Below are 23,106 nucleotides of genomic sequence, written 5' to 3'. Positions count from 1 at the left end.
CAGTCAACATGAATCGGACGTCTACCGCCGTCAATGGCAGCCGGACGTCCGGGTACCGATCTTGCTTTGAGATAATGAGTATTTTTATAGCAAAAAGAAAAATCCAAGGATGACCAGGAGAGAAAAACATTGTACTATTTTGAAGTTGTTTCATTGAGCCTTATTTAACTCAAGTTTGCTCATATAAAATTGCTAAACACTGAATAAATTGAATAACTTGGTTAAAAGTCACAATGAATGACTTCCTGTATTGTTTTTTAATTTTTGTTTACTTCTATAAGAATAAGAGAGACAATTCTGTTTCCCATAGATGTACCTGTAATAGAATTACAGACTACTTTAGAGGGATAACCTGCACATTTGATGGCTGCCAAATAAGTGTATGTGTGTTCTATGATCGGTAGACGTCCGATTCATGTTGACTGTGAGGATTTTCCTTTTTGCTATAAAAAAGTCATTATCCCATAGCAAGATCGGTACCCTGACGTCCAGCTGCCATTGACGGCGTTAGACGTCCGATTCATGTTGACTGTTGCGTTATATATCCACTATATAGAGCTCTAATAACAGAAACAGCATCTGCACCTCAGTCAACATGAATCGGACGTCTACCACCGTCAATAGCAGCTTATTGATAATGTGTGTAATTTGGGATAATAATAATATAAAAGAGGCAAGTTTGTCTATACGCGCAATGTAATTCATCAAACTTGGGGATTGAAATGTAAGAAAAAAGATACAAATTTATTTTCCAATTTACTTTCAACATTAAGAACATATTAGTCAAAGAAAGAAAGCAGTCTTTAAATTGAGAGTGATGAGCGGCATGTTGTTCTCCAAGTTACACTCCAACAAAGGTCTAGACTAGTGCGTCATCGTGGAAACGTGGGTATTGCAGGGCAAAGGGAAATGATATTAGAAATTTACATATTATTGCTCTGACATTTACCAACTCTCCCGGCGGCGAATCCGGCGACGAAACATTAGACCAAACGACTGTTTGACCAAACGTCTGGGGACCAAGTGTCCGGGGACCAAGTGTCCGGGGACCAAGTGTCCGGGGACCAAGTGTCCGGGGACCAAGTGTCCGGGGACCAAGTGTCCGGGGACCAAGTGTCCGGGGACCAAGTGTCCGGGGACCAAGTGTCCGGGGACCAAGTGTCCGGGGACCAAGTGGACGGGGATCAAATGTCCGTCAACCAAACGATCGTCAACCAAACGTTCGTCGACCAAACGTCCAGCCACGAGAAGGAACATAGATAGACCAGTACATAGACTTCTTCACCACGGCGAAGCGATCCAGAGTCTGCATCATTGTGGGTGCTGCACCGATCTCCTCCATTACTACCTCACTCATGAACAAGACCCCAAGATACTCACCCTCCACTTGGGGAAGGACATTATCCCTGACATATAGAGGGCATTCCACCTTTTTCCGACTGAGCACCATGGCCTCAGATTTGGAGGTGCTGATTGTCATTCTGACTGCTTCACTCTGTTGCAAATTGTTCCAGAAAGAGTTGGAGATCACAGCCCGATGAAGCCAACAGAACCACATCCTCTGCAAAAACCAGGGATGCAATACTGCGGCCACCAAACCAATCAGCTGCGTCTAAATATGCTGTCCATAAAAGTTATGATTAAATATGTAACAAAGATAAAAATGCAGCTTGGGTTATATGATAGATAAACCGTTAAAGTTGATTACCTGATTTTGTGAGTTCTAGGTTGATGGATATTTTTGTTATGTTGCTTATTAGGAAGTACCTTGTATGTTGTTCTCTTTTCACCAAACACTTTTTTTGGGGACAGTAAGAAAAATCCCGTATTTTTCTCATAAATTTACAGCGCACATAAATCAGGGCACTTCATGTATGAATTATCTAATCTTAATCATCTCAAACATAACCATAATATACTGTTTCAAATAAGTGCTCAAGATACATCATCATCCGGGACCCTTGTGAGGATAAGCAGTTCAAGTAATAAATGAAGTAACAAGTAAATTAGAAATATATCCAACTAATTGTGTCGTGATTTACTTGCCTGACTTTGATGCGGGCAAGCGTGTGATCAATTCCCGCTCCGTGGTGCTATTATTGTATCGACGAATGATTGTCTCTCTCCTTGTGCACTGCTGATTGGTGACCAGTCTCCAGTGTAGTTTGCCGTTCGCCTGAAGTCACCTTGGATAGGCTCTCGCAACCCTTGCGAGGATGTGCTGTACGATTGATGAATGTATTACAAATAATTACAAGATAAAGCAGAAACGATTGGCTGATTTGCAGATTGACACACGATTCAGTGTGTACCCCACCTTCAGACCGTAGAGAGAGGCCTTGCACCTCCACTACCCTTTTGAGAATAAGCGGCTCAGAAGAAAACCAAAAAAAATAATGTAGTACAGTAATCCCTCGTTTATCGCGGCTTGACTACATCATGTTTTTTTTCTGGGGGAATTTTTTTTGGTAATATTTTTAAATTTTTAAGTTCATAAAAATGTGAAAATCCACACTGAAATTTGAAAGCGGAATCTACTCCCCTGTCCTCTATTTCTTACTAGGACTCCGCAATGAAGTAAAAAAAAATATATTTTTTAAGTCGAGAATGACGTACTTCATGGTTTTTCGTTTATCACGGCCATATCAGGTCTACATTAACCACAATAATTGAGGGGTTAGTGTATACTATTGCAATGTATAACTAAGTCTGCCTTCAGAAAATTAACTTGTTCCTTTATAGTTTGCTTGATATTCTGAGAAAAAAACGGTAGGTCAAAACACAATTCTTCAGTCTAAAAGTATAATGTTTTGTTGGGGTTTTTTTTTGGGGGGGGGGGGGGGGTTGGTGTTTTCCCTTGTGTATCCTGTCTGTGCATTTGTATATGAATTTCACATACTGAGTCCTTGCAGCCCTACTTCCCTTGTGTGACCCAGGTGTATGCAACTGTTTTTTCAATCCCCTGTCAAAGTACTTAAACCCTGTGTTTATGTCAGTTGGTTTGGGAGTATTGTCTAATCTGGAGGTTATTTCATGTATGTCATTTTAGTGTGCTTCTTCCCTCTGTGTCCTTTCTCCAGTTTGTTTATTTGTGTTATTTTTTCCCAGTTTTTGTTTGTAAGGTTTTATGGTAGTATAAGGTTTGGTTTCTCTTAAAGCTTTATGTTTGTGCACCCACATTTCTTATATCTACCTGATTCAGCATTTGGGTCCAACTCCGCTCCACTACCGAGCGATTCATCACCAAAGGTGGTAACCTTGGAGCTCCCTCATTTAAGCTTGTTTTATGAGATGACACTATGATAAAAATGCAGATTTCAAGTTATGATTACATAATACGGCAGACAAATTGATTAATGATCACCATGAAAATAATGACCAATTAACCAAGTTATTTAAATTGATCCTTACAATTGCTGTTCTATTGTGAGGGTAGATTCAGATGCAGATGCAGTCATTTGATATTTAACCATTCTTGACAGACTACTATATACTAATATGCAATATACTGCTGTGTTCTCTGTTGTTCCCAGCTCACACCTGTCACATGTAAGATAAATTAAACCACAACATATTCTAAGCATTTTCATGTTTTGCGTTTGTAATTTAGGTTCTACTGCCAAGATTTAATGTGTGTTGACTTGTATATTTTCAGGATTGGGACCAACATGTAAAGGGTAAACTACACTTGCAAAATCGAATGTTGTACAGTAACGAAAGGTCAGTATTTGAATCCGTTTTTCGGCATTTTTTTTTCAAGTACAAGTTTTGAATTCCAGTTAGCTACTTTTTCAGTGACTGTCAAATTTATGATTGACCTGTGATTAGCTTTGTGGATTTTTATTCACTCTAGTAATACTCCCTCTACATTGCTGCTACACACAGAATTCTGAGTGTTCTTGTGAAATTTCTGTCATAAGACATGAGGATCATGGGCACAGAAAGCTAAAATGAGATGTGTGTTTGCTTGTTCCAGCATGGCAGCTGTATCAGCCAGAGCTCCAAACTACACCCTTGGTAGGCCTGGTGATGGAGGGGAGTCAATGAATTATGCTACTGCCAATAAAGGTGAGTCCAGGCATAGTGTAGTTTTTCACATGATAGCAGAAAGGTAGTTGAAAGTACCTGATAGTGTCATTGAAAGAGTGAGGTGACATGCTATTATAATTATATGCATATCATTAACATGCTTAGAATTAAAAATAATGCCGAATATCTTCCCATTACACATCTTACGTCCATCGATCCATCCATTTTCTCCCGCTTATCTGAGGTCACGTCACAGTGGGAGTAACTTCTGCAGAGAAGCCCACACTTCCCTCTCGCAAGCCACTTCAGGATCCCAATGCGTTCCCAACATGTCCTGGGTTGACCTCGCAGCCACCACACAGTTTGATGTGCGTAGAGCATCCCCTCAGGGAGACATCCTAATCAGTTTCCTGAGCCACATCATTTATCTGTTCTTGATACAGAGGAGCAGCGGCTCTACACCGAGCAATCAAGACCCGAGATACCTCCTACACTTGGGAAAGGGTCTCAACCCTTACTCAGAGAGGGCATGCCACCTTTGTTTGACTGGGGACTAGAGTCTAAGATTTGGAGGTGCTGATTCTAATCCTGATCACTGCACACTATGTTGCAAAAAACTCCAGTGAAACAGAACTAGAGGAGATATGTAATACTGAGGTCACCAACGTGACCCCCTGATTGCCTTAACTTCACCAGAATATTCTGTCCATAAAAGATATGAACAGAATTTCTGATATAGCGAAGCCTCGGCAGAGTACAACCCTCCCTGGATCAGACTTACTGAGCCAGTCTGGTTCCTCACTTGTTGGCCATGGGTGACCCTGCCAGGAACACAAAGTCTCAAACAACAGAGCTCTTGGATCATTGGGACTAAAGATGTTTTTTTTAAAATTCATTTGGTGATATATCACAATATTACAATGCACGGTTCCCGTATTGATTCAAAATCCGTGTGAATCAATCTTTAGACGTTTTGCTGGAAATAGACAGTACTAGGACAATTCTCTGAAAGACAATTCGCCGACGTACGTTTCACTGACGGACAGTTCGCCAAATGGATGTTTCGCTGAACGGACAGTTCGCTGAACAGACAGTTCGCTGAACGGACAGTTCGCTGAACGGACAGTTCGCTGAACGGACAGTTCGCTGAACGGACAGTTCGCTGAACGGACAGTTCGCTGAACGGACAGTTCGCTGAACGGACAGTTCGCTGAACGGACAGTTCGCTGAACGGACAGTTCGCTGAACGGACAGTTCGCCGAACGGACGTTTTGCCCAAAAAATTGTTTAATTTATTATTTTATTAAACAAATCCGTCCGTCGGCGAAACGTTCGGCGGCGAAACGTTCGGCGGCGAAACGTTCGGCGGCGAAACGTTCGGCGGCGAAACGTTCGGCGGCGAAACGTTCGGCGGCGAAACGTTCGGCGGCGAAACGTTCGGCGGCGAAACGTTCGGCGGCGAAACGTTCGGCGGCGAAACGTTCGGCGGCGAAACGTTCGGCGGCGAAACGTTCGGCGGCGAAACGTTCGGCGGCGAAACGTTCGGCGGCGAAACGTTCGGCGGCGAAACGTTCGGCGGCGAAACGTTCGGCGGCGAAACGTTCGGCGGCGAAACGTTCGGCGGCGAAACGTTCGGCGGCGAAACGTTCGGCGGCGAAACGTTCGGCGGCGAAACGTTCGGCGGCGAAACGTTCGGCGGCCAAACGTTCGGCGGCGAAACGTTCGGCGGCCAAACGTTCGGCGGCCAAACGTTCGGCGGCCAAACGTTCGGCGGCCAAACGTTCGGCGGCCAAACGTTCGGCGGCCAAACGTTCGGCGGCCAAACGTTCGGCGGCCAAACGTTCGGCGGCCAAACGTTCGGCGGCCAAACGTTCGGCGGCCAAACGTTCGGCGGCCAAACGTTCGGCGGCCAAACGTTCGGCGGCCAAACGTTCGGCGGCCAAACGTTCGGCGGCGAAACGTTCGGCGGCGAAACGTTCGGCGGCGAAACGTTCGGCGGCGAAACGTTCGGCGGCGAAACGTTCGGCGGCGAAACGTTCGGCGGCGAAACGTTCGGCGGCGAAACGTTCGGCGGCGAAACGTTCGGCGGCGAAACGTTCGGCGGCGAAACGTTCGGCGGCGAAACGTTCGGCGGCGAAACGTTCGGCGGCGAAACGTTCGGCGGCGAAACGTTCGGCGGCGAAACGTTCGGCGGCGAAACGTTCGGCGGCGAAACGTTCGGCGGCGAAACGTTCGGCGGCGAAACGTTCGGCGGCGAAACGTTCGGCGGCGAAACGTTCGTCGGCGAAACGTCTTTTGGCAAAACGTCTTTTGGCGAATCGCATTCGGCGAATCGTCCGGTCATGGAAATAAACAATAAGTGGGTCCACTACCACTCACTTGTGGTCAGCAGCAGTCAGCTATTGTACTCTGACATCTAGTAATCATGCTTAGAGGCACGACGGCACTGTTTGCGAACACCATATCAAACCTTCAAGATACATATTTTACATATCTATGGAGAATCTTACATTGGAGGCAATTTTGGACTAAAGCTGGTATGCACTAAAGCAGGTCAGCACAAAAACTGAGAAAATACTTCAACATAGGCCATGTTTTTCAAATATATAACAAAAACTTATTTACTTCAGTGGTGAGTGAGGTTTCAGAAATTGGTATAAAAGTACTTTTATGTCCATTTCATACATGTCAACCTTGGCCAATTGCTCACCTTATTAATTATTGCAATTCCTCTCATTAAGCGATAAGAAACCATACGAACACAACGCTGCACATATTTACTCACATAGGACGCACTTGTCTAAAATTTTTCCCCAAAATGGACGGGATTTCTAATCATTCGGTCTGCCTTTTGTATGCACTAAATTCAAGATTCTGTAGATGTTGCTGTATGTTGCTGACAGCTTGACTGTTTGGGTACATTGCTTACTCATGTGCTATTTATATATAATGCAGTCATACCGCTACTTATGAATGCCTCTATGAATTTTTCAGGTTACGAAAGCTTTTTATATGCAAATGAGTTCCTCAAGATATGAAAAAGATCCAAGTTACAAAATCCCCCAGAAAAATAAATGCATTTCCATATCTGTTATTTTATTTTAAAAATATTGCAGCTAAATGTTCCCCTTATTAATGATTGCTTAATAAGCGATTAAAAATCGTAGAAATGCGACACAGCATATAAGGAACATATTCACTCTGAGCACATGTAAAAGTCTCAAATTTACTACAAAATGTATTTCTTTTTTATACACGGGTCACAGGAGAATACGCGTGCGCATATCATGCCCTGTCCAAATCGGCTAAATGCTCCGCTTATTAATGAATGCAATTCCCCTTACTAAGTGCGAAAAAAACGTACAAATGCAAGGCGGCACAAATTTTCACACACACACGCACGTACACACACACACACACACTCACCCTCAAACTCACTCACATACACACACAGACACACACACAAAAAGTTTAATTTTGTATGTGGAGGTACGACTGTATATAAGGCAGGGGTAGGAAAACTATGGCTCGGGAGCCATATGTGGCTCTTTTGATAAGTGCACATGGCTCGCCGCTAAACTGTAAGGTAAAATATGGGAACCGCTGTTGAGAGAACTCAGTCCTGAATGCATTAATACGAGTGTTACGCCATTGTGGCGCCGACACTACCTCTATTGTGGCCTTGAGCTTTTTTTACTCCATTAGATTCTTCTGCGTGCATACTCACATTGATTATCATTGATTAACAACAGCGCAACCTTGTTGTGAAAAGATCTCGGAGAATGTTTGTACTTTCAAAGTGGTGACATTACTACAAATAGCAGACATTCATATTTTGACTTTTAAATTTTGACTATGGCTCTCAAAGAATGAGATCTGAAAATATTGATTGTTACGGCTCTTTCCGTCAAAAAGGTTCCCGACCCCTGGTACTTTAAGGTGTGGAATTATTTTTATAGGATATGAAAACAAATGGAAGTTTTATATAAGCAATGTTCAGAAAAAGGTGTGAAGACCGTCGACCAAATTAAAGAATTTACATAGAAAGTAGTGCTTTACTTGTGACATTTTAAAGTTACAAAAAAAGTTTTGGAACCAATTAATTTTGTAAGTCAGGGTATGACTGTATAGTGAAAAGTCGGAAGTGACTAATACATGAGTTCATATCATGCTCAAAGCATAACAACATTAGCATTCGACGATGACGTTTTTGTCTGCAACCGGTGACCACGACAATCCGGATTAGAACTGAAATGGGGAAGACAAGATCGGTTTTATAAAAAACATACTTTTTGTAAAATATTTTTTTCCTGTTAAGTTGGCGTACACAATTTGAAATGATAAAATATACGGCCAAACGTATAAATTGACAGGTATGCAATAATTGAAATCTTCAAGATATATGTATAATTTTGTCATTCAACACTAGTTACCTTTGTACATATAAAGTGTAGCACTATATGCCTTTCTAAAGATTGACATCCAGTATAAAGTCTAACGGCTTTGAATGGCTATTATTTTATAGCTAGGGCGGCACATTGATTGAGTACAGTTAGAATTTCAGCCTCAACGTTCTGAGAACGAGGGTTCAGTCCCAGATGGTTTCCAACCTTCCTGGGTGGTGTTTAAATAGTGTCCCCTTGCCTCCTTGGGTTTTCTCCAAGTACGTCATTTTCCTCCCACCTCCCCAAAACATGAATGGTAAGCTAGTTGAACATTCTAAATTGTCCCTAGTTATGAGTGTGGGAATGAATTGTTGTTTGTCCATCGATTTAGGCACAGATTGATTGTGGATGCCAGAAATATAAGGCACAAGAATGATGATTAAAAAAAATACAGGTCAAAATCCTTATTTTGAGCAAGTAATATTTTTTTGTAAAGCTGTAAAATGTTAAAAAAAACTAAACATTATAAAATAAATGTAACAGTCATTTTTGGGGCAGTGTTCTGTGGCACTATGTCAGTATTTCTACCAATTTCCCTATTTCTATCTTTGAAATTGTTTCCACAGATATTTCAGTCGGAGTAAACTTCTCACACTTGACGGCTTCAGCCATGAAGACTTATCCATTACCCAACACAGAGTTTACTTCACACCAGCTAGAGTCAAAGGTCTGACAAAACTTGTAAAATAAATTATTATAGTACTTTGAAATTAGAATTTTGAGGCACTTGATTACATCTTGTTTATTAGAATTGTAGAACACAGGAACAATTGTTTAGAAAATTAACACCCGAGCCAAATCGAACAGTCACACATACGTTTGACAGACTTTGTACATGTACATGTGTGTGTGTGTGTGTATATATATATATATATATATATATATATATATATATATATATATATATATATATATATATATATATATATATATATATATATATATATATATATATATATATATATATATATATATCTGTCTCTATCTCTCTCTCTCTCTCTCTCTCTCTCTCTCTCTATCTCTCTCTCTATCTCTATCTCTATCTCTATCTCTATCTCTATCTCTATCTCTATCTCTATCTCTATCTCTATCTCTATCTCTATCTCTATCTCTATCTCTATCTCTATCTCTATCTCTATCTCTATCTCTATCTCTATCTCTATCTCTATATCTATATCTATATCTATATCTATATCTATATCTATATCTATATCTATATCTACATGTACATGTACATGTACATGTACATGTGCATGTGCGTATGTGTATATATGTATCCATGTATCCATGTATCCATGTATCCATGTATCCATGTATCCATGTATCCATGTACATGTATACATGTATACATGTATACATGTATACATGTATACATGTATACATGTATACATGTATACATGTATTTATGTATTTATTTATGCATATATGTATATATGCATATATGCATATATGTTTTCATGTATTTATTTATGCATATATGTATATATGCATATATTTCTATATGTCTATATGTAAATATGTCTATATGTAAATATGTCCATATGTCCATATGTCCATACGTCCATATGTCCATACGTCCATACGTCCATACGTCCATACATCCATACGTCCATACGTTCATACGTCCATACGTCCATACGTCTACATGTCCATATGTCTACATGTCTACATGTCTACATGTCTACATGTCTACATGTCTACATGTCTACATGTCTGACATGTAGACATGTAGACACGTCTATATGTATATATGTATGTATATATTTTTTTGTTTTGCACTGTCTTGCAGAACCAGTAAAGAAAACTGTTGAATAAAATCACACACTTGTTTGTTATCTAAGTATCTGATCTGCAACGTGTCACATGTCATAGAAGCTCTGAACCATCATGTATTCTCATGTTTGTCAACAGGCTATCATTTATCTAGTGTTGTAAAAGTTATCTCTACTTTTTTAATTAAGAATACTGGCTTTATGCTTTTATGAGTATGAAATGTAAAAAATGCAATTTCGAAACCCTACTGCAGGGGTGGCCAACCAGTCAGAGACCAAGAGCCACATTTTTTACCGTGTTACCGCAAAGAGCCACATTTTTTACTGTGTTACCGCAAAGAGCCACATCACACAGATTTATTGTAAATGTCACACACCAGCATAGTAATGACATAAATTGACTCCTACAGTACTAACAGCACAGGCCAGTCATTATCAACAATGAACATTGTGTGTGCACTGTCTCACACAGACAAACTCTCAGTTCAACCAAGTCCACAAACAAAAATATAATAATTTACAATAGCGTTTTTCTTTTTCTATGCATGTTACTTAGTGGGACTTCTGTCATAAAATCAGCGCCTATTTTTGCGCAACATTCGCTCCTTGTGAGCTGTCATTTATTATGAATGGCTTTTCGCTAGTTAAAAGCCATTCATAATAAATGACAGCTCACAAGGAGCGAATGTTGCGCAAAAATAGGCGCTGATTTTATGACAGAAGTCCCACTAAGTAACATGCATAGAAAAAGAAAAACGCTATTGTAAATTATTATATTTTTGTTTGTGGACTTGGTTGAACTGAGAGTTTGTCTGTGTGAGACAGTGCACACACAATGTTCATGCGAGGCAGACCAAGGTGAGAGTGCTCAGCCGGGAGCAGCCAATAGGAGAGCGAGGTGTACACCCACGTGGTGGGCGAACTAGCGCGCCCACCACGTGGGTGTACACCTCGCTCTCCTATTGGCTGCTCCCGGCTGAGCACTCTCGCCTTGGTCTGCCTCGCAGGGGGTGTGGCTTTTTCAGCCGACGCTCGATCTTTGGGATACTTTTTGTGTGCGCGACGCCGTTCATTGTCGCTTCTGGTTCACGGGAGCTCTCCCACTCAGTTAAAAACGTTTAGTCAAATGACCTTGCTCCTACTGGGAAACTTTGAGGTATTTTCATCCCAAGCACATGCGCATTGGACGAAAATACCGTATTGAACTCAAGCGAAGCGCACACGCAAAAAAAAATAAAACACAAATACAAACTTTGATATGGACGTAAGAGCCGCATGAAACCGGGCAAAGAGCCGCATGCGGCTCGCGAGCCGCGGGTTGGCCACCCCTGCCCTACTGTTATCACAGTTTTATGTCACTGACATGTACCCTTCCACTGGATTGTGGACTTGGCTGTTCGTTGTCTAAGTTCATGTGTCAGGATGACATCAGTGCTGAGGTCAAACTTTCAGGGCCTTCACAACCACATGACATATGCAGCTCAAACACCAGTAAAGTGCAGAAAGTAACACCCAACATTCTTCTCCCAAACATTTAGAGAACATTAAGAGCCTATAATAGAATCTGTTTATTGAGCCCAGTGTATATTGACCTTTAGAGGGTCTGGTGGCACTGGCATTGAGCTGTTAATAGTATTATCGCTCTTGCACCATTCAAAATGCTAAAGGCAGTTTGCCGGCCGCAAACTATTTAGTTGTCAGCTTAATGCAGACTTTTCACTGTTTGAACTAGAAAATGCAGACAATGCAACACATTATAACCAGGGTTTGTGAGTTTAGGTAAGCCCCACCTTTAAAATTAGAGGGACAACGGGTAGATGCATGAATTGATGGGAATTCAAATTTCAGTTCTTTGTGTAAGGTTATCTGTAAATAAATTGTACGATAACATTAATGTATGTGGTTAATGCAATGCAGGTGTTCAATAAGGTAAAGGTCCTCTGCCTTGTACATTCTTATCACAGCTTTAAGTCACAGTGCAAAGTGATTGTTAGCATTTGGATTCTCACCGATCAAATGACCCGGCTTGCTGTTCAGGGAATTTACACCCTGGCCTGTCATCCAGATGGAACTGTCTGTCAAGTCATGAGGCATGGTGAGGAGGGCTCTAAAAATTGCAGTTTCAGCACAGCAGTTGCAGAAATGAGATTCAGTGTCCGTCTCCTTGTGCCCTGCGATTGGCTGGCCACCGATTCAGGGTGTCCCCCGCCTCTGCCCCGAAGTCAGCTGGGATAGGGTCCAGCACCGCCCCGACTCTAGTGAAGATAAAGTGGTTCAGAAAATGAATACAATAAATTACAATAATAATACAATAAAGTGTATTCAATTGGATATAGGTTTAAAATTATAGGGCAAATCCTCATACTCTCTTTTCATTTACAAAGTATACAACAGTCTACTTCATTGGAATTGGGGTTTGTAATTTTTTATCTGCTGATCCAAGATTTGTGACTGAAACTTATTACAATGGTGTAAAATATTCAAATACACCCCAAAGCCTGTCAATGTTGTATCTTTGACAAGCTATGGGGTGTGTATGAATATTTTACTACTTAAACATTTATTGAAGTGCGCATATAACCTATCTCTGGTCTTCAGAATTCATGTTGAAAATGGAATTAAATGTTTCTCAGTGTAGTTTGCACAGTCAAATATTTGAAACATTTTAAATATAAACTGATATGTAAATATGCACTTAAGAAATAGTACATTGTCAGTTTTTCTATTGATAGGCATGCTGTGAGATAGTGTTACATTCTACCAAACCTGTAACCTCCACCAAATGCTCCAGAGATGAGACATTTCATAATTTGCTTTCCATGCAGATTGACAAAGACTAATGACACGGTTCTATGTTCTAGGTCTTGTTTTGAACCCCTGCTTAAGTTACCAATTATGGTAACATTACACTCTTTGGCTCCTCTGCAGCATTTCTTATTACACTGACAAGAAATGTTAGCGACAGGCTGCTGCGCAACTGTCTGTCACAGTCCTGAACAGATGGGGGTGCAGGATTCCTTTCCAGGGCCTCACGTCACAATTTCTGGTTAAAAGTCGACGCTAATGCTAATTTTTAGATGTTGATATTTTTGTCTTTATGTTGTCAGACGATTCTTCCAAGAAAGGCCACTATAGGACGTGTTGTTCACATCTGTAACCTCCCTGAAGGCAGTTGTACGGAGAATTATGTCATCAACCTGGGACTGCCGTTTGGCAATGTGACTAATTATATCCTGATGCGCTCTACACAACAGGTATGAAAAAAAATTTCACTGATACTTTTTAACACTTTCGAGACATTTTCTGAACTGAACTCATATATATATATATATATATATATATATATATATATATATATATATATATATATATATATATATATATATATATATATATATATATATATATATATATATATATATATATATATATATATATATATATATATATATATATATATATATATATATATATATATATATATATATATATATATATATATATATATATATATATATATATATATATATATATATATATATATATATATATATATATATATATATATATATATATATATATATATATATATATATATATATATATATATATATATATACATATATACATATATATATACATATATACATATATATATACATACATATATATATATATATATATATATATATACATATATATATATATATATATATATATATATATATATATATATATATATATATATATATATATATATATATATATATATATATATATATATATATATATATATATATATATATATATATATATATATATATATATACATAAGGTCATGGCTCTCTTGAGTTTCCAATTATTTCTACACCTCTGACTTTTCTGATAGATTGATTGGAGCACATACTTCTTTATCACAAAGACATTCGTGAAGTTTGGTTCTTCTATAACTTTATTGTGGGTGTAAAGAAAAAAGTGATCAAATCTGCTGGGTCAAAAATAAACATACAGCAGCGCTTATATCTCGTAACATCTCCCTTGGCCATCTTCACTTCAATTAGGCACTTTTGGTAGCCATCCACAAGCTTCTGGTTGAATTTTTGACCATTCCTCTTCACAGAATTGGTGTAGATCAGTTATATTTGATGGCTTTCTGACATGGACTTCTTTCTTAAGCATTTTCCACAAGGTCTCAATGAGGTTTAAGTCAGGACTTTGGGAAAGACATTCGAAAAACCTAATTCTAACCTGATTTAGCTATTCCATTACAACTTTTGATGTGTGTTTGGGGTCATTGTCCTGTTGGAACACCCAAGTGCACCCAAGATCCAATCTTTGGGCTTATAACTTTGGGCTTGAAGAATTTTAATTATCCCACATACTCTCTGTAAAGCACCAGTTCCATTGGCAGCAAAACAGCCCCACAGCATAATACTACCACCACCGTGCATGGTGTACTTGGGGTAAAGGCCTCACCTTTTCTGCTCCAAACATATTGCTGGGCATTGTGGCCAAACAGCTCGATTTTTGTTACGTCTGACCACAGAACTTTCCTGCAGAAGGTCTTATCTTGGTCCATGTGATCAGCAGCAAACTTCAGTCGAGCCTTACATGTATATACGTATATATATGTATATATATATATATATATATATATATATATATAACTGGACAATTGAAATGAACATTTCTTACCATTCGTTTCATTTGTCTTGTACAACGAGCGCAATACCACACCAGCCTCGGGTCATTGACCTCTTTGTCCGTTACTTGGGGCTTGGTGGTACAAGTTATGGCACTCCTGGCACTCCACTAACGGCAACCAGGTAGGCCGGCAACCAGAGAGGCCGGCAACCAGAGAGGCCGGCAACCAGAGAGGCCGGCAACCAGAGAGGCCGGCAACCAGAGAGGCCGGCAACCTGGTAGGCCGGCAACCAGGTAGCCCGGCAACCAGGTAGGCCGGCAACCAGGTAGGCCGGCAAACAGGTAGGCCAGCCGGCACCGGAAGCCTGGTTCGTGGCTTCGGCACGGGTGTGACTGGCGGCCCCAATGGCAACGGGAGTTCTTTGCGTGGCTTTGGCACGGCAATTTGGGAAGCTTGGAACGGCGTGGTCGGGCGAGGCATCTGGACACGTGTGGTCGGGCGAGGTGCTCGGACAGGTGAGGTCGAGCGAGGAACTGTGTCCAGGTGCTCCTTCTGCTTCGCCCTGCGGCGCTCGCCTCCTCCTCCGGGAGGATGGCACAGCGCACCCGCCGCCAAGTGGTGGCCCATTGTAGGTGGCCAGCCGACCATGCAGATGCTGGTCGGGGTAATCCGGGTTGGAATAATCGGAAAAAAAGTAGGGGTCATCATCTTTCGGTGGAGCATATCAGGGCCCAAATTGGTCTAGAAAATCACTGTCCGAGTGAGAAACTCCAGCATACAAAACAATTAGCTCCCCGTCGTCCTCACCTTTAGAAAAATCAGAGTCCCTCCATTGAGAAAAAGCTTGACAAGGAGCTTGACATCAGATAACATGGGCGATGAACTGTGGGTGTCGGCACCTGGGTATCATGATTTAACTGTGCTTGCAGCCCAGTGCGATGGGCTGAGTGGTGGGTGGGTGTAAAGGCGGGTGGAGGATCAGAATTTCCTCCTAGCCGGGATTCCTCTGCTGCTAGGATGTACCTGAGATGCCTTCACCACGGCATGTCCATTATAAACTTCCTAAATGATTTTGAGGGGTTTCTCATTAAATCCAAGTGGTAGGGTGGCTTCAAGGAGGATGGCTGACGAGGGGGGGTGGTGTCCCGCTGGGTCCATGTAGGTCGGATCTGTTATGGTCTTGCCGCGTCATCGTGGCGTGACCGGGGGAAGTTAGACCCATTCGCGGGGACGCCGGATAGATTGAGACGGGCTGTTCATGATGGTAGGTTTTAATGACTCAAACAAGGTTTACAATACAGCAATAGCTTGAATATCCCAAATGTAACAGGACCGAAGCATGGGGAATAATACCTTGTAGCGCCGTATGCCGTGACACGGTGTGTCCCGCAGGACATTACGTCATGGACATACGCAGTCGATCCGACAGTGACTACCACTTACGTCGCACTTAAATACCCACATCAGGGAGTAATCAAGGATTGAGTACAGCTGTTCTGAACTGACGGCAAGTTAGGAGTGGCAAACGAGCCGATCCTGACACTTCTCCTGCCCCAAGTCTCTGAAAATGGCTCAATAAGGCTCAATCTGGCAACACACCCATCTGATGATGCTGAAAATGCTGAAGTTTGTGAAACAGGGGTCTGTTTTCTATCTCGTCCTCCTCAAACACACTTGTATCAAATAAGGATTCTGGATTTTTGATGATTTCATTTTTTTAAAACTCTTAAAATTACAGTTTTGTGGTTGTACAGACTTTACGTCAGCAAAGGTTAATGCCTGTGAGACAAATCAACTTCCGGTTCATGTTACATGATATCATAAGTAACAAAACCACTTTGATCTTGAAATATTTCAATTATAATTTAGTGATATTACAATATTCATTATTCATTATATTTCAATTTTAATCTCGTAATATCACATTTTTTCTCTCTGAATAGTACAATGTATGACTTGTTGATGGGTAATTTCCCATGGCACACCTGACCATCACTCTTGGCACACTGGCGTGCCGTAGTTGGGAAACACTGATTTTGATTTGATTTTACAGAGGTGCAAATATTTAGGCACCAGAACAGAAAATTACTATTCAGTATATCTTTGGTTTTACAAAATAATACCTTTTAGACATTTCTTCTACCATTATGTTTCTGGATTTTTTATAGAGGAATTTTAGATCATTCCTCTTTGCATATCCAGTTCAGTTTAGATTGATTGCTGCCCAGCACGAACAGCCCTCTTTCATATCATCCCACTTAATTTTAATGCTTGGGGACTGGAATGGCCCTCCTAGAACATTGTACATGCTTCTTGGTATGAATACCAGAGTATATTTTAAGGAATGTCTTGGGTCATTGTACTGAAATGTCTATCCCTGTACTGTGCATCCCATGCTATTATTCTCCCAGAGAATTGGTGAACACTTTACTGCTACGGACACATTGCTTGCGTCACTTCGTTTTTGAAAAAAAAAGGTTGAACATTTGTGATTATGAAATAAAACTAAATTCCATTTTGATATTTTTTCTTTTCATTTCTTGTTCGAAAGTGACAACTATTGCAATAATATGAACCATCGAAAAAAATTGAGATATTTCGACATTAGAAGCAATTTGACCACAATGTCTTAAACTTCTGGTAAAAAAATGTAATCTTTGTAATTAAAAAGCATTAGGTTTCTCATTAAGATAGACTTATTTCTTTTTTCTAATTGAATAATTTGATATTTTGCATTCACAAATACATGCATATTAACTTCCATATTATAGTGACCGAAATATCGTGCTTTCGATTCATACAGTATCTCAGAAACACCATGTGTTGTGGTTTTCCTTTTAAAGTAACAAATTTGTACTCCCTATTAATGGACGTGAAATTATGAATCAAGGGGCCTATAACTATAACTATTTTAAGGACATTTCAAGGGTGTAGCTTATACGTGAGGGCAGTTTATATGGGAGTAAATACGGTATTCAAATAATGACAAGAGTGCCTACATTTTTGCAGTGTAATTTAGTATTTATACGGTGCATATTGCACATCTTCCCACATTCCAATAAACCTATTATCAAAAAACGTTACTCTGTCCATCAGAGTATCAAAATAACTCGGCAATACAGACAGAGTGATTGATCAATGAATTATATTTTTAGGAAATGGCCAAACCTTTTCATAGAATTGTCGTCATTGCTACTAGTGTGGATGCATTTATTACAAGCACTTGTTGCCTTGATTAACCTGATCGAACAGATTACATTTACAGGGCAACAGCAAAATAAAATCACAAGTGCTTAAATGCATAAAGTCAATTTCTTTTTAGTTTTAAAATTTATGTCAGCGTTACTACTACTGATTAAGCAACAGAGAAGGTTTTACAGGTGCATTGTTTTTATTTTATCTCTAATCAGGCATTTCTCGAGATGGCCTATGCTGAAGCAGCACAAGCAATGGTTCAGTATTATCAACTGACACCAGCCATGATAAACAATCAGAAACTTCTGATTCGAATGTCTAAAAGGTACCAAGAGCTCCAACTGAAGGTAAAACGTGTGTGAATTATGTTCAAAGTCTGTACAATTTGCCATTTACAAAATTTAAATCTGTTACTTTTACAGAAACCAGGTAAAGATGTTCAGGCAATAATCCAAGACATTGCTTCTCATTGGGAAAAAGATCAAATGCAAGGACTTGAGCAGTAAGGAAATGAAAAACATCACTGATCAAAGAATGTAGTGAAGTTTGCTATTGTTTGCTGTTCGTTCGCTAGATGTTCATTTGTGCATGACAGTCGCAGAATTGCCGTGACTGGACGTTTGGTCGACGGACATTTGGTCGACGGACATTTGGTCGACTGACACTTGGTCCCCGGACGTTTGGTCGACTGACACTTGGTCCCCGGACGTTTGGTCGACTGACACTTGGTCCCCGGACGTTTCGTTGAACGGACGTTTGGTCACCAGATTCGCTCCCTCTCAAAATTATCATCATGAGAGAGAGACTGAGAGAGTGTTTACTGTTGAAAGCAATCAACCAGGTAATCTCTCACTCTCAAAATTATAATAATGAGAGAGAGAGAGAGAGAGAGAGAGAGAGAGAGAGAGAGAGAGAGAGAGAGAGAGAGAGAGAACTGTCCTTCCACCAAGCGTCCGTTCGACGAAACATCCTGGGACCAAGTGTCCGTCGACCAAACGTCCGTCGACCAAACGTCCGTTGACCAAACGTCCGGGTACCTAGAATTACAGTTACAGTACACAAGAAAATGAACCTCAAAATGTCCAAACAAAGCTTTAGATGGTTTATTCATATTAACCTTCCTGCAGCCACATGCCGGACCGAACCCGCTCTCGCAGCCCGGTCAGGAGTTCCCTCAGCCCTCAATCACACAGCCCCAGTTTCACCTCTTGTAGTTCAACCCACAGCCCCCAGGAAGCACACTGCAGGGCTCATGATAGAGACAGCAGTGGCCCCGGTCCGCATCAAAGTTCATGGGACTGGTCTTCTCATTACATAAGAGGCGAGGATGACAAAGAGACAGATGAACCCTGTAGGTGGAATAGCTGCAGCACCAACAGTGATTGGCCTAATGAACGACCATCAGAACAATGGAAAGCCTACGAGAAGCCCGTGGATTACTCCATCTGCAGGCCAACAGATGAGCGAGGAAGAGATAAAGGAATGCCTAGAAAAAGAGACTTCACCCGAGGCAGCCCTCTAGTCAAGTCCTTCAACTCCTACTGGAACGCGGTAGAAAGCCACTACATGAAGGTGAGCAGAGCCCCATACCCAAGACATGATAGCAAGTCGAAGAGAAGGAGTGGCAGTGACCACAGCAGGCATTCAAAGCAACTAGACAGTGACATGATTGATGAGCCACTTAGAACTTCAGAAGATAAGAAGTACCGCTCACCCAGCAGGGGGAGGACTAGAAAGCCAAACAAGAGGTGCACCACTACAGAGAAACATGAGAACCCCATGAGAAATACAGTAAGTAACACGCACATCTAGATTACGGTAACAACCAGTTTATATTTGTACATCATAAATTCCAGAACCATAGGGGGGGTGGGGGGTTAGCTGTTACAGAGATTACAGTATAACATCACATGCCATATTTTATCGCATATAAGATGCCTCCATGTTTAAGCCACACCCTTAAAATTGGCTTAAAATCATTGAATTTCACAATTTCTTTTATGAATAAGACGCCCCCTGATTCACAATTTTCACCATGGTTTTAATAGGGAGTACAAATGTATTTGAAGGAAAAATCATCACACGTGGTATTTCTGAGATACTGCATGAATCCAAAGGATCGTCCGCTGGATTGTACATTATTTGGGTCATTATCAATATAAAGAAATAATATCAAGGTAATATACCTGTCTTGGTAAATGCAAAAATCCAAATGATTCAATTTGAAAAAAGAAATGTCTATCTCGATGAGAACCTTGTGCCTTGTTTAAGATGTTGTGGTGGCCATATTGGTTCTAATGTCGAAATATCTCAATTAATTCGATTACTGCAATAGTTGTCACTTTCGAACAGGAAATAAAAAGGAAAAAAATCAAAGCAGAATTTTGTTTTTTTTCATCATCACAAATGTACAATCATTTCCTTTCTGCGTTCCAAAAGGGTGTTGCCTGCACATATACACTTTCAAAAAGGAAGTAATGTGAGCAGTATAACCAGGAAGTGTGTCCGTAGCGGTCTAGTGTTCACCAAGTCTCTGAGTGCTATAACAGCATGAGATACACATTACGCAGGTAGCTCATCTCATCTTCTGAACAGCTTTATCCTTACTAGATCGCACGGGGTGCTGGAGCCTATCCAAGATGTCATTGGGCCAGCGGACACCCTGCATTGGTAGCCAGCCATTCACAGGGCACATGGAGACAAAACAATCATTCATGCTCACACTCATACCTACGGGCAATTTAGAGTGTCCAATCAGCCTACCATGTATGCCTTTGGAATATGGGAGGAAACTGAAGTACCAGGAGAAAACCCGCGCAGGCCCGGAGAGAACATGTAAACTCCACACAGGTGGACCGACCTGGATTTGAACCCAGTTCCCCGACTGTGAGGCCGACGCGCTAACCACTCGGCCGCTTGGCCTCATACGCAGGTAGCAAGGCTGATATTTTAATGATCGAACGCAAGACATTCGATAAGCCTTAACCACTATGGGGATATGCTGACAGGGTGGACACTAAGAACACATTTATCAAGGACATTTGCGTCTGGCCAGTCATAGCACGTTTAACTACGGTAAAATGGTGACGCCCTGAGCGAGCTTTGGCAGGCATGTAAGTGAGTTTTTTTCACATTTTTCTTAAATTGCATTCATAGATGTCAAAATAAATTTTGTTTAGCATTTTATCTTTTCATCTATTCTCTATTTTGAAATTAATAATTATATCAGCCGTATTGTCTGGGATTATGGCATTCCATTTTTGTCACTTTGCATTTTCATGTTAAGTCTAATATATATGCATGTGAGCCATACCCTGGAGTCAGTCATCATTTTGTTGAGCAACATATACGGTTTACATACAAAAAAATACGGTACATTGCAGTATAACAAATATATGTTATAGTAGGGATTTCCCGAAGTGCTTTATAAACCTAACTACCCACCAGACTTCTCTTGACAGATCCGTGTTCCAAAAAAAGTGGTACAAAGCAAAGTATAAAGTATCGTCTCACTCTTTTTAATACATGCTAATAAAATTGTCAAGTTTAGTGTAAAACTGACTCATAAAACAAGCACAAGCGTAATACAGCACACTGCATACTGAACGCTGTAACAAATAGCGCACATGCCTTCTACTGGCTAATTATAGCCTACAAACAAATATAATTCCGCAATTATTTCTTTAGGTTCAAAAATGTTCAAACAATATCTGTTTATTTTCTAAATCCATTAATTTGACTCATTAACTCTTAGGTTTCTCTGATAACTTGGATGTTCCTAAGCGGTAAATATCAGTGAATGAATAACACAATAAATCAGTTAATCAAAATGTGAATAGATTTTATAGTGAAAATAAATAAATAAAACAAACGCAAATGTTAAATGTTGAACTGCTTTAATAGAGCTTGGGCGTGAACGTGAGGTAGCGAGGTAACACTGTGCATCTGAATTATAATTTTTCTAGAGTTTGCTGCTGGTGTTTTGATACATTCACTTTGACTTCGGATCAGGCAGCATGGGATTATTTCCTACTCAGCATCAGAATGATTGTTAGTATGAATGGTTGTCTATCACTGAGTCTGTGAGTGACCCCAAGCTGATAAATGATCAGTATACGGTGTAGTCCACCTTTCTCCCAGTCATTTGGGATAGATTTGTGATTCCGCTAAGTAAACTCTGTATTGAAAATGGATGGCTGAATATTTTTCTTGATTCTAATTCACTTTTCTTTTCAGGATGATCAATATAAAGAGCATGTCTCACCACAGGATGGCCACAAGCCAAAAGATGCTGCTGAATGTTCGAGACATACTAGCAATGTAAGAAGGCAAAAAGGAAATCATATCCATACAATTGCTTAGCTGTTTAATAAAAGACATTTTCCTTCTTTATTTGGAAGGAAAAGGCTTTAGAAAGCGAAGAAAACACTGATGACGAGTGTTGTTATCCCAAGAACATTGGAGAATTTCTGACAGTTGATGAAGTTGGAGAAGATGATTTACTCATTATGGAACCGGACCTTCCAGAGCTGGAGGAGAATGCGGCTTATCCTGAAGCAGCAAAAGAACAAACACAAACAATGGTGGCCACTTTAAAGTCACCTTCCCTCCCTTTGGAGAAACTTGAGACATATGTTACCAAGTCCAGTAAGGAACAGACATGTGAGAATGCTGAAATACCAGCAGAAACCTTTGGAGCTGAAAAAACAATTTTGACAGAGACAATTGTGGGGGTGCACATGCAGAGTCCTGTGACTTCTGAGCCACCTCTATCAAAGCCGAATCACTTTCCCGATGAAGAGTTTCAGTCAAAACTCGGGGAGACCTCTGCAGGAGCTAAAGTTAGCGAGAGTGGACCTTTGGAAGAACATCTAGTAAATAATCATATTCAAATATTAGAACACAGCAAGGTTCAAGATGTAGTACAGGTCACCGAAACCAACTTATATGTTCCACAGAACAAGGGGGACAGTATTCTAAAAAAAGGTACTTTACATCAGATGTTTTAAATTTAAATTCT

The 23,106-nt window shown here is 40.4% G+C and overlaps 1 protein-coding gene across 1 annotated transcript in view; it reads left to right on the top strand.

Annotated features, from left to right (window-relative positions):
* rbm20 (RNA binding motif protein 20) overlaps positions 1 to 23,106 on the top strand; it is a 39,096-nt gene that overhangs the window by 4,960 nt on the left and 11,030 nt on the right. Inside the window, 9 exon segments of the mRNA XM_077718295.1 lie at positions 3,656 to 3,720; positions 3,977 to 4,068; positions 9,041 to 9,141; positions 13,354 to 13,500; positions 18,302 to 18,433; positions 18,509 to 18,588; positions 19,214 to 19,877; positions 22,323 to 22,406; positions 22,487 to 23,072. Of these exon segments, the coding sequence (XP_077574421.1) occupies positions 3,656 to 3,720; positions 3,977 to 4,068; positions 9,041 to 9,141; positions 13,354 to 13,500; positions 18,302 to 18,433; positions 18,509 to 18,588; positions 19,214 to 19,877; positions 22,323 to 22,406; positions 22,487 to 23,072 (1,951 nt within the window).

Source organism: Stigmatopora nigra, chromosome 6 (genome assembly GCF_051989575.1).
Source record: "Stigmatopora nigra isolate UIUO_SnigA chromosome 6, RoL_Snig_1.1, whole genome shotgun sequence".
NCBI lineage: Eukaryota > Metazoa > Chordata > Actinopteri > Syngnathiformes > Syngnathidae > Stigmatopora > Stigmatopora nigra.
This window is presented reverse-complemented; position numbering and strand designations above follow the sequence as displayed.